A 13,661-nucleotide genomic window follows, 5' to 3' on the forward strand; every position below is an offset into this window, starting at 1 on the left:
GGACCGGAGGTGCACCAAAGTTCCTATAGTGTAAGCACGAGAATACAAGTGAACAGTCATGGCAGGGGGACACAGTAATGGAACCAAGGCGGCAGAGATTTGAAAATAGAAAATCCAAACAAAAGCAAGGGAACATGGGAACCAGGAACAGCAAAACACAGAGAAACCAAAAACAAGGGGCTTCCGTGGGGAAAAGAGAAGAAGACAGAAAGGAGAGGCGCGGGGTCTGTGGTTAGAATCGCAGTCTGCCAGACAAGAACTGGAAACCGGATACGAATAGAAGTGGATGCCAACAGTGGGCGGAAAGAAATGACGATACTCGAAAAGCAAAACACACACACACACAAACACAGCTGAGCTAAATGGTGAATCATAGGGAGGAGGGTTGTAAAGTGGTGATGGGTGGGGGAAGGAGGTGTCCCCACATTCACAGCAGAAAGAACGGACTGAGCGAACGCAGAGGCCAGGAGACTGTTTTACAACCCACCGTTTACAAATTACCTGATCACTTCAAGAGCATGACGCATGCTGTCCTCCGTCTTTCTATGCATGTGTGTGCAAGAAATTTCTGCGAAAGGATGCAGTTCCGTCAGTCCTGGAGGAGTTATGAACTTATTTTCCTCTCTTGTCCGAGATTAATGACAAAATCTTACCCGTAATCTTGGTCTTTGGAGTAAATATGAAGCTACATGACGTAATAAGTATGGTATAGGTTTTGGGGGTTGGGTTTGCAGTAGCTCTGTGCAGAAAAGTAAATGAATAAAAACTCTGCCGTGTGCATCCACCCCAGCCCCCGATGAGCAAATGTAGGCGGAGAAGGCGAGATACGTTTGATGACGACAGCAGTGTGTGCAGGTAGAGACCCTCTAAGAACCAAAGATTGGCCATGATGGAGTAGGGAAGAACACTGGCGTGCCCGTGCAGCCTACTAAAAGAAAACCAAAGACGTATTACAACATATTTGGACAACAGCTCATACAAAAAAAAAAAAATATATATAAGATATATTAATATATATATATATTAGATTTATACACCCGGAGCCTGAAAAGTTGGGACCCTATGTAAAATTAAAATCACCATCCATCCTACTAGGGTCTGGGTTGATTTTGAAGCTTACCAAGGCGGACTCAGACCGAGAACGTTGGTGCACCATGGACAATGGGCCAGTTCATGATGTTGACATGATTTCCCCCCAAAACAAAAATTTCTGCTTTCGTCAGTGAAAACTGGATGAGCTGGGCCCAGAATGTGTTGCGATTTTTGGCTTTACAGTATAGCATGGTAGAGTCTTAATTTTGCACTTGTTGTGCAGTTTAGTGATTTTCTGATTTTCCAATCTAGGCCCAGGCAGTGTCCATGTACCCAACTTTTTTGGCAAGCGTGGTTGCAGCCAACAAAGTAAGGTTTGTTTACAAAAAAACTATGACATAAATAGTTTTAATGACAGAATGTAGCAGTCGGAACAGGTAATAGTCGGCCAGACTTTTTATCTGTGGTTGTCAGTCTTTTCCTCCGTCCTACGTATTTATAGCTATCACACACTACCTGCGTGTTCAGTGTCCATGCCTCCCAACTAGTTTGTTTATGGCAGCGGTTGTTGCAGGCAGCATAAATTTAAGTTTGTTATACACAAAAAAAAAAAACATAAGGAATAAAGTGTTTAATAGACAATGACCTGTATCAGTCTGAGACATTTAATATGCTCCTCGTTTTAAATTTAAAACGAGGAGCATATTAAATGTCTCAAGACTGATTACAGTATTGTCTATTCAAACCTTCTTTCTTTCATCGTTTTTTTTTTTTTTGTGTTATAACAAACTTAAATTTGATGCTTTTGCCTGCCACCGCTGCCCTAAACCTAGTTGGGGTGGGCATGGACACTGAACACGCAGGTAGTGTGTGATAGCTATATATATTTTTTTTTTTTTTTGTATGTGCTGTTGTCATTATGTATGTAATACAGTCTGTTGTTGTTATTTTAGGTGGGCTGCAAGGCCAGCCTAGTGTTCTTCCACTACTCCATCATGGCCAACTTCTTCTGGCTGCTGATAGAGGGTCTCTACCTGCACACACTGCTGCTCGTCATCCACAACGTCTCCATTCGCCTCTCCGCCTACATGCTCATCGGCTGGGGTAGGATGCACCACGACAGGAGTTTTTATTTCATTTTATTTTATGCACAGATATACTGCAACACAACCCCCAAACCTTATACCATACTTACCTACGTCATGTAGCTTCATATTTACTACAAAGACACAAGATACGGGTAGATTTTGTCATCTAACTCTCGACAAGAGAGAAAATAAGTTCATAACTTTCCTCTCAGGACTGAGCGAACTGCATCATTTCTGCAGAAACATTTCTTGCACACACATGCACAGACAGACGGACGGACAGACAGTGCGTCATGCTCTTGAAGTGGATCAGTGTAATTTGTAAAAGGTCGGGTTGTAAACAGTCTCCTGGCCTCTGCGTTCGCTCAGTTCCGTTCTGTCTCTGCTGCTGCCATGTGACACCTCCTTCCACCATCCATCACCACTTTACCAACACTTCCTCCCTAATGCATCACCATTTAGCTCCAGCTGTGTTTGTGTGTGTGTGTGTTTGGAGACGTCATTTTTCCTGCATGGCACCTCATGAGGATGTTCTGTGTCTGGCAGACTGAGAATCTAAACAGACTCGCTCTCCTCTGTCTCTCAGGAATCCCTTTTGTTTTCATGGTTGCGTGGATCATCTGTAGGATAAACCTGGAGGACATAAGGTGAGACTGCACGACTGTAAAATGAAGGGAGACTGTCAGCCTCTTGTGGTTTTTATTAGTACTGCAGCCAGGATTAGAAAGTGATAAAGTTACACTTCTTTATGATGTCAGGCGTCACATTTCTCACACCGAACAAAATAACCCTAAAGAATAACATGTGGAAAGGAATCTTTTATTCTTTGTTGACTCTTTTTGTTCTCCCAGTTTAAGATGCACTGCTTAAACTAAGACTAACTAAGACTGACTGGTTTCCAGTAGAGATTTGAGGCAGCTGATTATCTTTCCTATAAACCAAACCGACATTATAAAAATATAAAAAGCTCACTGACTTATTCTCTTCTTCTCAGGTGTTGGGAGATCAATGACAACCCCATCCCCAACAGATTGATCAACTGGCCCATCACGGCATGTGTCATTGTGAGTTTTGTACAATCATTTCATTATAGTGCGGTTAGAATTTTTCATGTCATGACTCCTTTTTTAATTTTATTTTACTGCTAAAGTAATTTTTATCAACTAAAGAACATTTTACACTTTTTCATTTATCAGCTTAGTATGACATGCCAGTGTTTACAGTCTGAAAGCTGCTCAGTCAGAGGTGAAACACCTGAAAGCAAAGTTAAGTCTCAGATAAGATAAGCGTGTTTGGCAGCATCGCCATCCTGAACTTTACTTCTCTCCAAGTTTGCTGCTTGTTTCTATGTTAACCAGCAACATGTTTGTGTTGAGTCAGTTTGATACTTTTGTACCTTGAAACGTTGGACTTTTTCTAGATGTAATGTTTCACAGGTTTTGGATCTGACTGTCTCTCTGCTTTGTGTTTCTCTACAAGATCAGCTTCATTCTGTTCATCAGCATCATCCGGATCCTGGTACAGAAACTGCGCTGCACTGATGTCGGAGGAAATGAGCAGTCACAGTATAGGTACACTCCCAGAACACCATGACATATTTCACTTCTTCCTTTCATGATTGTGTCCTGATGCTGACCTTAGACTTTCTACTCTGTCGTATGATTTTAATGGATCTGCTTAACGGTGACTTCTTATTTTATCTTGTGTGTTTTCTCTAGCCGTCTGGCTAAGTCCACCCTCCTGTTGATCCCTCTGTTCGGGATCAACTACGTAGTGTTCGCCTACATGATGGAGCCGACTAACAAAAACATGGAACGCATCAAGATCTTTTTTGAACTCGCCCTCGGATCCTTCCAGGTAACATACGGCAGGTTTCACTTCTTACATGCGAATGTCATTTTATGTCAGAGTTGTTTTTTTAATCTTTCTTTCACTAACAAGGACCACGCCCGTACAGATGGAGTTTAAACATGTTTATTACAAGTGACATTCGGGAAGCATGGGTGATATGCAACGGGAGGGTTTAGGGAAAGAGGGGGTTAGAGGGTTTGAGGGTTTGAGGGATGGAGGGATGAGGGTTGGAGGATGAGGGATGTTAGGGTGAGGGATGAAGGGAGGGAGGAAGGGATGACCATCGGCAGAGTGGTCCTGAGTTTGACCGGAAAAATCCTGGAAGGAACCTGGGGGGATGGAGATGAGAAAAGGGGAGACGAAGCAAGAAAGAGGGTATGGGGGGATGGGATGTGACAGCGGCGTCAAAGAAGGAGTGGAAGGAAAAGGAGTGCTTAAGTACGTGGAGAACGGAAATTGAGTACGAGGCGTGGCCGTTATTCCCGAACCCAGTTTATAAAAACTCCATTAATCAGTAACAGTGTGTATTTGTGTGTTTCAGGGTCTAATTGTGGCCGTCCTTTATTGTTTCCTCAACAGCGAGGTGAGTCCACACACACACACACACAGAATTCTGAAAATTAAATCCTCGGCTTTACTTCGCAGACGCTGAACTCTTTGCTTTGTTTGTGTGTGAAAAGGTCCAGAGCGAGTTGAGGAGGACGTGGAGGAGTTTATCGCTCAAGCGTTACGTGGGGCGGGACTACAGGCTGCACGCCATGTCGGTCAGCCGTAACGGCACTGAACACTCCGCTCAGTTTCCCAGGAACTCCCGAGCTCAGTCCATCCTGCAGACTGAGATCACCATGCTCTGACCACGGACAGAGGCGATCTGTTTTTGGAAAAACACTCCGAACTGATGCTCATATCAAGAGTGACTGCGTACGGTCACTCAAAGACACTTTTACAGACATATCGTTTTTCTACTGCAGGGATTGAACCTGGACTTCCTGTTGGACTGTGTTCGTCACTTGAACTCATAAATCAGTTGAAATCATGCAGAACAGAGACCTGCATCAAATATCGGTTCTTCCTTTCACACCATTAAACATTATAAAAAATATTATATTATAATAAATATTTCCAGTTGTTGCATATTTCTGGGAGACAGCTGAATGTTTCATGTTGCTATACTGAAGACGACCATTACCTTTGATAAGTTTTAATCAGTTTTGTGCCACAGATATTTTATACAGCTGCATGATTTTTGATTTTCTTTGGGGTTAATATCTTGTTTTTAGATGAACACGCTCCAAATTTACCACAAAGACCAAAAGCAATAATCAATGTATTTGAAATATGTTATAAAATTTGATTAATAACCAAAGTTACACATTATGACAATCATAGGCTTGTGATTATTTATTGTTATTTTTTGAATTATAGTGGATCCAAAGAAGCAGACCAGGCAGACATGACGTCACGTCCATTTCATGTTAGATTCACCTGAACTGTCGGAGTCGTGACTGTGTGGCTTTAATTACAGGGAGTGTCAAAAAGGGAAGATAATATTCATAGCTGTGTTTTAATTAGTGTATAATCAACTGAAAATAAGAATCATATTTTTTAGTTTGTTTGTTTTTTTCCCCTGGCTCCTACAGTAGCCCAGAGCAGACAGACACTATCGTCATTTTTGTGCTTTTTTACCAAGACCACTGTAGCTTCTTCTTCACGGGAAGGAGAGGGTGAGGCGAGGAGGTTGCAATAAGCTAGATACTCACTGAATCTTCTTTGCAACCTGTTAGATTCAAATGTCTACCAGCTGTGACAACTTTAAGAAAAGATTCATGTTTTTTTTAAGACTTGTTTCAGTATATTTCAAATATTTTCAACAGCTTGAACTGGTAAAATTATCCAGTAGCTCACAAGAAAAAAAAAAACGTTCTGCTTGCCGTTCCTGGTGAATCATCTCACGCCTCAGATTTAGGCCATGGCCACACATGGGTGAATTTGCAGGATTTCTTACGTGTACAGTTTCAACTTAGAGAGCATCGACCAACAACAAAGACCGAACGTGCTCATTCGCTTTGGTAGGCGATGGTAATTTCTCTGTATTTGCAGTGTGTGATCGTATACGTGGGACCATTGCTGGGGTCCCGACCCACATGTTGGGAACTACTGTCCTTAACAGAGTTCAGGAAACATACAGGTTACTGTAGCTCACGTAAATCGTGATTATCCATCTTTTCTGTTCGTTGTGTGTTTTTGTGACAAATTGAGGGCTTTTCTGTTATTTTCAATTTTGTACTGATGTTTTTGAATTGGTCTTGGATTTAAGTGTTTCCCTCCAGGGTATGAAGCTATAGACCAGTATTCCTCAGTACAAGAGAATCATTGCCTTTAAGTGAAGTAAATGAAAGAATAAATTATGGTCAGAGTATATTTTTAACAGGCAAGGTTATCCATTACGGACGAGGATTAGGGCCACATGTCAGAATTCTGAGTTTGAGACCTAATCCTCTTCCGTAATTCATCACATCAGCATCCTGAAATGAAAATTAATGATATGTGACGTTCAGTTTTAAGAATATCAGCAAACTGATACATCAGTCTAACCCTCCGCAACAGTAAACGTGTGACACAAGCAGTCGGCTTACAAACAGCCAACAAAAGAGCCTTGCTTTGTACAAAGAATGATTGTTTTGTATTTTATGTCTTGTCTTTTTTTTTTTTTACACAATTGAGTGTATTAATGTTGGTTATGTACATGAGGCCGAGGGAGACTGAGACATTTGTAATCTTTTGAACACCACTGTAAACCTGTGACTGTGACGTTTTATGTATAAAAGCTTTTATCATAGAGACAGAGTCAGGTTTGTTCTTTCTATTGTGCACTGCACACAGACTTTATGATTGTATAACCTAATGTTTTATAAATATGTCTATGAATTTCTGTTTTTAATGACTCAATATATTGAAATACCTGACGAGATGCGGTGGTGGAGGAAGTATTCAGTATCCATAAAGTAAAAGTACTGATACAAACTCGATGTAAAAATACTCCCATTAAAAACTAAAAATTAGGAAATGTAAAATGTCCTAAATGTTCTATTATTTTATATGTTATTAGAAAATTATGACAAATATATGTTCATCCCATGGCTCAGAACTAAACAGGGACCCAGTGGTTCCATCTGCTTCTACAGACACTTTCTGACCTTATCTAGTGTTTGTGTTTCCATTGGCCAGGAGAAAGCCCATCACTGCTGTTTATCTGCACTTGACAGCTCACAGTGATCCATGCTATGAGAGGTCAGAGGTCAATGAGGAAGAGAGTATGCTGCTCCACTGGTAAATAGAAGAAGACAGACTGAAGTGTGGAACTAATTTATTGTTGAGAGACTTTATTTTCCCCTGGGAGGGTTCATATTTCAGCACGTTGGAGTTATGCAAACATTTCTGAGAGGTGGACGTTATCTTGTTGGTAAAGGTGAAACTCAAAGACAAGAAAGGCTGATACCAGCCAAACCTGAATGGCAACACGCACAGACCAATGACAGCGCATGGTGCATTTATCCAAAGAGTGATGGTGGGAAAGTATTCCTCGTGCATTTAAGGTTATAAATTCTGAATGATCTTTAAGGGCAAAGGTGCTCTGTTTGCACAGATAATTTGATTTCAGGTACAGGCTGTTACGGGAATTTCTAAAGAAAAACCCTTGAATAAGGAAGACTGGATTCAAAGTATCAAAGTTTAAGTTGAATTTATTATTCTTGTACAAGAAGGAGCGTTTTGACAGTGCAACACACAAGAGGGATTACAGAGAAAAGGCTCCTCGAGGAGCTCTAACAGTTGGTTCTTATACATTTTTTTAAATGGGCCATCTCGGATACCTCCCTCACTGATGAGTCTGCTCAGCAGTGAACATTATTATCAGGCTGGACTCGAACGCAGAGGTGACAGAGAGCTGTTTTATTTAGAATAACAAAAAACCCTCGACAGTGAGGCTAAGGCAGGCTATAAAACAGGCCTAAAACTAGGGAAAACCAAAAGTCACTCCAAAGGGAGGAAAAAACTCTAAATTGCGTTATGAAAAATTAACTAAATCAAATTCATTTACAAAAGGAGGAAAATCAAAAGGCTGCAAAACATTATGCATAACTGAATGTCCTCGGGAGGATGAAAAAACAAGTAAACTAAGCTCAATGAAACAAACGGCTATACTAAGAAATTTACAACAAAAAAAAAATCACTCAATCGAGGCAAAAAACAAAGGAACACTCAAGCAACAAGGCTAAGGCTGTGGACAGGCACGAAAGAAGGCTTTGGTGATCAATCATAGGACGAAGCACTTTGGCACAAGACAAAGGGAGGCGCAGACAATATATACACAGGGTAATGGGGAACAGGTGGAAACAATCAGGGCGGGGACACATGAGGAAGGACAAGTGACCTGAAACGAGAGGACAGGTAAATATCAAAATAAAACAGGAAATGACGAGACAGAACAAAAACCCAACTTGTGACAATTATGTATCAAAATTACACTTCACACAGGCCTGTTTCTCACGTCCTTGTCTCTCCTGTCCTTGAACTACTGATCTACAATTATCTCTCCCTGCCATCCTCAGCAAAACACAGTCCAGATAAGGGACGTGCACGAGACATGCAAAAAACAGGAAACACACATTATATGAGTTAAAACATCTTAACCCCAGTATAAATCCTAATGTTTATAACAGGATACAGGATTGGAGGTTCTCCAGTGTGTCCTTGGACCAGGACTGCTGAAGTCTGGAGTCCTGAGGCGCTAACACAGATTGGCTTTTCATAATGGTTGAATCGTGGTTTCTTTTCTTTGGACCGAGTTATTAGTGAATATGACTCGATGTGGTAAGACCAGTGAATCTGTGACTTCTGTGTTAGCTTCTGTTGTTAACATTAAAATGAAAAAATCAAGACAAATCTGTTTTATTTGAGGTGCCTCGTCATTAACCTCAAATGACCTGTTTGGAAATGAGCGTCGCTTTGTTTAATACAAACGATCACGATGTGAGAAACTATAACAAACATTTCCATTGTTAAAGCAGAAAACGGAACTATGTCTGGATTTGTTTCTATGAACCTGTCCCATTGCCATTTGATTCATTGTTAATATAAAAACATTGATTAAAGTTGGATTTTGGTAAAAAGTCAATATTGTGTTTGATCACACACTAACACCAGAACATTTTAATCACTGACATTACATGAAGATACAAACTACATATAGTTCAGTGTCATTATTAGTGATTAAGATTCAGAAGTTTTCTGTTTTAACAATCTGTTGTAATGAACTAGATTCCTCCGTCAGTCTCTGCTGGATGAAGCTCTCCTCTCCACTCCACCTCCCAGTAACATGGCCCAGTCAGAGCTGATGCTGCTGCTTCAACCTCTCTGGATCATCAGGACTCAGCTGACCCTCTCTTAGTCACTCACGGTGTGACATGGGCCACCACCTGATGAGAGAAGCAGACAGACAACAGAATTCATGAACCAGTGTTTACAGAGACTCCCTTCATCAGCTGTCAGTCAGTGATGCAGCACAGCCTGTCACCGTTCTCCTCTCACAGCTTCACTGAGGAAAGCAGCCGCTGAGAAGGTCGGAGGTTTACAGGAAATACTGGATCTGTGCTTTGATACTAACTGTGTTTAGTACAATACTGCTGAGACCAACATGGACTGACTGCAACCCTCTACTGACCTCAGAGTCTGCAAACTGCAGTGTGGACTCTCCACAAGATCAGACAGAGGCTTCACTGCTGAATCCTGCAGGTCGTTGTCAGCCAGATCCAGCTCTGTCAGATGGGAGGGGTTGGACTTCAGAGCTGAGGCCAGAGAAGCACAGCTGATCTCTGACAAACTGCAGCGCCTCAATCTGAATAAAGAATAAATGATGTTGACAAAAATACATTTATAATCCAATCAGATGTCTGTCTGTCTGTCTGTGTGTTCTGAAGAATCAGTATCAACGATCAGATATTATTTGTGTAAACACATTGAAACAGTTCTAAACATTCATTGACTTTAACCACTAACAGAGACATTTTCTACAGTTTCTTTCAGAAACACAAGTCTTTGTGACTGCAGACTAAATTTAATACAACAAACATGAAAATATGAACAAAAGGACATTTACAACTTTATGGATGTAAGTTATGTCTGAACATAAATTAGGTTCACTTGTTAATTAAACATCAGATCTACAATAGTAACAGTAGAGAGTCAGTGAACTGACCTCAGAGTCTTCAGTCTGCAGTGTGGACTCTCCAGAAAATCACACAGCAGCTTCACTCCTGAATCCTGCAGGTCGATGTTTCCACTCAGATCCAGCTCTGTCAGATGGGAGGGGTTGGACTTCAGAGCTGAGGCCAGAGAAGCACAGCTGATCTCTGTCAAACTGCAGCTCCTCAAACTGAATAAAGAATAAATTATGTAACTTTAGAAGACACTGTTCCTGTTTGATATCATTCAATGTTTAATAATCTGTTCAGAGCTGACCAACCGGATGCAGATTCAAAACTGTCAAATACAAGTGACAAAGACCTCTCATTAATATTAATGACAACGTAATGCTAAAGACATCGACAATATTTACAATGTAAAGCATCTTTTGTCTCGTTAATGTCCACAGTGGGAATTTAGAAGTTCCTTTTCAAGTTCCTAAAGGACTTGCTGAACTCAGCACAAATCCCTTGAAATTCTTTAGATGGGTCAAAGTTTGAGGCTACAGCAGTTTTCCTCAACTTCCTTTTTTTCATGTATTTCTGTGGGATAAAATGAGTAACCCTGTGTGACTAACGACTAAATATAATATATAGAAATGTCTATCTCATTAAAAACTACATGGAGTATATCAAATGTTTGGCACCATTTATTTCAAAACATCTTCAGCTTCAATAACATACTTTGATCCAGTGTAAATCTGATATTCATCCTCATATTTGAGGTTTCTTTTTTAAATTTTTTAAAAGAAAATCAACATCAACATCATCATGATAAATATGTGAAATCTATAATGTTGATGTCTTCAAGTCTTGACAGTTTCCCCAGAAAATGTTGTGTCTCCAACTCGAACAGAAAAAAATCTGTGGGGGTTTTCCTTAACATACTAAGTTAGTCAGTCAGTATAAGCATCATATAGCTTCATCAAAATGTTGGAAAAAGGAAATACTGAATAGATTTGTTATACTCTGTTGAAATAGAAAATATTTATTTATTGTATGTATGTATTTTTATTATCATCTATTTAAACAAAAACATGATGGGAATATAAGATGAAAATCCAGAGGTTCACAGTGAATTATCCAGTGTAGATTTTTCTTGTTATATTCAGGTTTGAAATGTGCAGCTCAACATTGAGCTGCCACAGTCAATGGACTAAACCACAGAAGAAGAAAATAGACTTTAGCATTCAGATACTCAGTGTGGATCAGTATAATATCAGCCTGATGTCTGCAGTTTAGTGTCACCACAACTTTCACATCATATTCATCTCAGCACAGAAGTAAAAAATGGTGTCTGACCTGAGAGTCTTCTCAGCACAGAAGTAAAAAATGGTGTCTGACCTGAGAGTCTGCAGTCTGCAGTGTGGACTCTCCAGAAAATCACACAGCAGCTTCACTCCTGAATCCTGCAGGTCATTATAGTTCAGGTCCAGCTCTGTCAGATGGGAGGGGTTGGACTTCAGAGCTGAGGCCAGAGAAACACAGCTGATCTCTGACAAACTGCAGTCCTCCAATCTGAATAAAGAATAAATGATGTTGATAAAAATCCATTTATTATCCAATCAGATGTGTTCAGGTTTGAAATGTGCAGCTCAACATTACTATGTCCTAATCAATGAGCTTTTCTCTAAAATGAGTAGAGTGACTTTGTCATTGTGTTAATTAAACATCAGATCTACAATAGTAACAGAGAGTCAGTGAACTGACCTCAGAGTCTTCAGTCTACAGTGTGGACTCTCCAGAAAATCACACAGCAGCTTCACTCCTGAATCCTGCAGCTTGTTGTAGCTCAGGTCCAGCTCTGTCAGATGGGAGGGGTTGGACTTCAGAGCTGAGGCCAGAGACGCAGAGCTGATCTCTGACAACCTGCAACTCCTCAAACTGAATGAAGAATAAATGACGTTGAGAAAAATATATATATAATCCAATCAGATGTGTTCAGGTTTGAAATGTGCAGCTCAACATTACTATGTCCTAATGAGCTTTTCTCTAAAATGAGTAGAGTGACTTTGTCATTGTGTTATCGTGAATTATCATAATGTCAGCCTTCTACAGACATCATCCAAACGTCAGCACAACATTTATACAGATCAAATACAAATCGACAGAAAACAAAAAAATATTTTTATAACCCAAAAAATTAAAAAACATAAGTCAATGATTTGAATTGAATATGGACCAAAAAAAAAACTACATTAACTACAGTCTGTGAACTGACCTCAGAGTCTGCAGTCTACAGTTTGGACTCTCCAGTCCAACAGACAGTGTCTTCACTCCTGAATCCTGCAGCTTGTTGTAGCTCAGGTCCAGCTCTGTCAGATGGGAGGGGTTGGACTTCAGAGCTGAGGCCACGATTTCACAGTGAGTCGCTGAGAGTTTACAGCCAGAAAGTCTGCGATGACAAACATTACAAAATGTGTTTTTATGAAATCATCATTATTGGTGGAAGCTGTGCACTTCTGTGCACTGCTGCTTCTCTACATCAAAAAAGAAAGAAAACACCTGAATTTCTTTCTGTGAGTAACAGAATATAAGGAAAGACTTCGAAAGAAGACGATGAAACAACTTATTGATGTGCAAGTCTTTGTCTGGTATGACCAGCAGGTTATGATAGCTAATGTCAGTTAATGTTAGTGATTTTTAGATAGATATTGTATATAAGTATAACTTTATCTTATGTCTGTCATTTGAGGCCAAAATGGCTGCTTTAGCAAAAGTTACATAGCTTACTCAACTAAAAAAGAAACAAAAATGATCTACACAACACTTTTAAAAACAGGTTTAGTTTAGTTGAAGTTAAGATAAAAACAGATTACAAAATAGATGAAATACAGTTTGATACAAATACAACTGAGAAAAGCATTTCATTAAGAATAAAAAACAAGGATAAAAATAATATAAAACTGGTTTACCCCACAACCTGCCTGCAGATTTGAAAGGCCAATGTAAAAATAGCAGTTATCATCTGATATCACATTTCTTCCAGTCAAAAAAAAAAAAAAGAACATTGTGCTGATTGTGCTCCATAAAGGTGTAGGACTAATATATGAAAAACAATTCCACAGTGAGTAAAAATGTGTCAGCCTGGTGACAAACTCTAGGTGTATCCTGCCTTTCACACAATGTCAGCTACATATATTTTAATAATAAGAATTTTAGATTGTGAATATCTGAAGAACTAAACTACTAATCTACACTGATTTATAATGTTCATCACATCTGGACTTACTTAGCCTTTCTGCAGTTCCTCACAGCTGGAATCAGTCTCCGTCGTCCCTCCTCTGATGTGTTGTACTTGTTCAGGTCCAACTCATCCAGAACCTCCTCTGACATCTGCAGCATTTCGGCCAGAGCTGAGCAGTGGATCTCAGAGAGTTTCTTCTCTGATCTGTTCTCTGACTTCAGGAACTCTTGGATCTTCTGATGGACTGAGTCATTGTTCATC

At 40.0% G+C, this 13,661-nt stretch overlaps 2 protein-coding genes across 2 annotated transcripts in view; one reads left to right on the plus strand and one right to left on the minus strand.

The window, feature by feature from the left end:
* The window catches only part of LOC104934170 (vasoactive intestinal polypeptide receptor 2), a 26,936-nt gene extending 19,938 nt beyond the window's left edge, over nt 1–6,998 (plus strand). The window contains exons 7-13 of the mRNA XM_027274350.1: nt 1,986–2,136; nt 2,707–2,767; nt 3,115–3,184; nt 3,600–3,691; nt 3,839–3,977; nt 4,513–4,554; nt 4,652–6,998. Of these exons, the coding sequence (XP_027130151.1) occupies nt 1,986–2,136; nt 2,707–2,767; nt 3,115–3,184; nt 3,600–3,691; nt 3,839–3,977; nt 4,513–4,554; nt 4,652–4,825 (729 nt within the window). The 3' untranslated portion in view covers nt 4,826–6,998. The remainder of the gene's footprint in view (nt 1–1,985; nt 2,137–2,706; nt 2,768–3,114; nt 3,185–3,599; nt 3,692–3,838; nt 3,978–4,512; nt 4,555–4,651) is intronic.
* A 903-nt stretch (nt 6,999–7,901) lies between these two features.
* On the minus strand, nt 7,902–12,051 carry LOC109137054 (NACHT, LRR and PYD domains-containing protein 12; the record flags this gene model as incomplete). The annotated part of the gene is made up of 5 exons (XM_027274355.1): nt 7,902–9,448; nt 9,694–9,867; nt 10,228–10,404; nt 11,558–11,731; nt 11,924–12,051. Coding segments are annotated over 5 exons (681 nt in total), but the record flags the coding sequence as incomplete, so codon positions are not given.
* Nucleotides 12,052–13,661: the final 1,610 nt, after the last annotated feature.

This window comes from Larimichthys crocea, chromosome XXIII, assembly GCF_000972845.2.
Source record: "Larimichthys crocea isolate SSNF chromosome XXIII, L_crocea_2.0, whole genome shotgun sequence".
Lineage (NCBI taxonomy): Eukaryota > Metazoa > Chordata > Actinopteri > Sciaenidae > Larimichthys > Larimichthys crocea.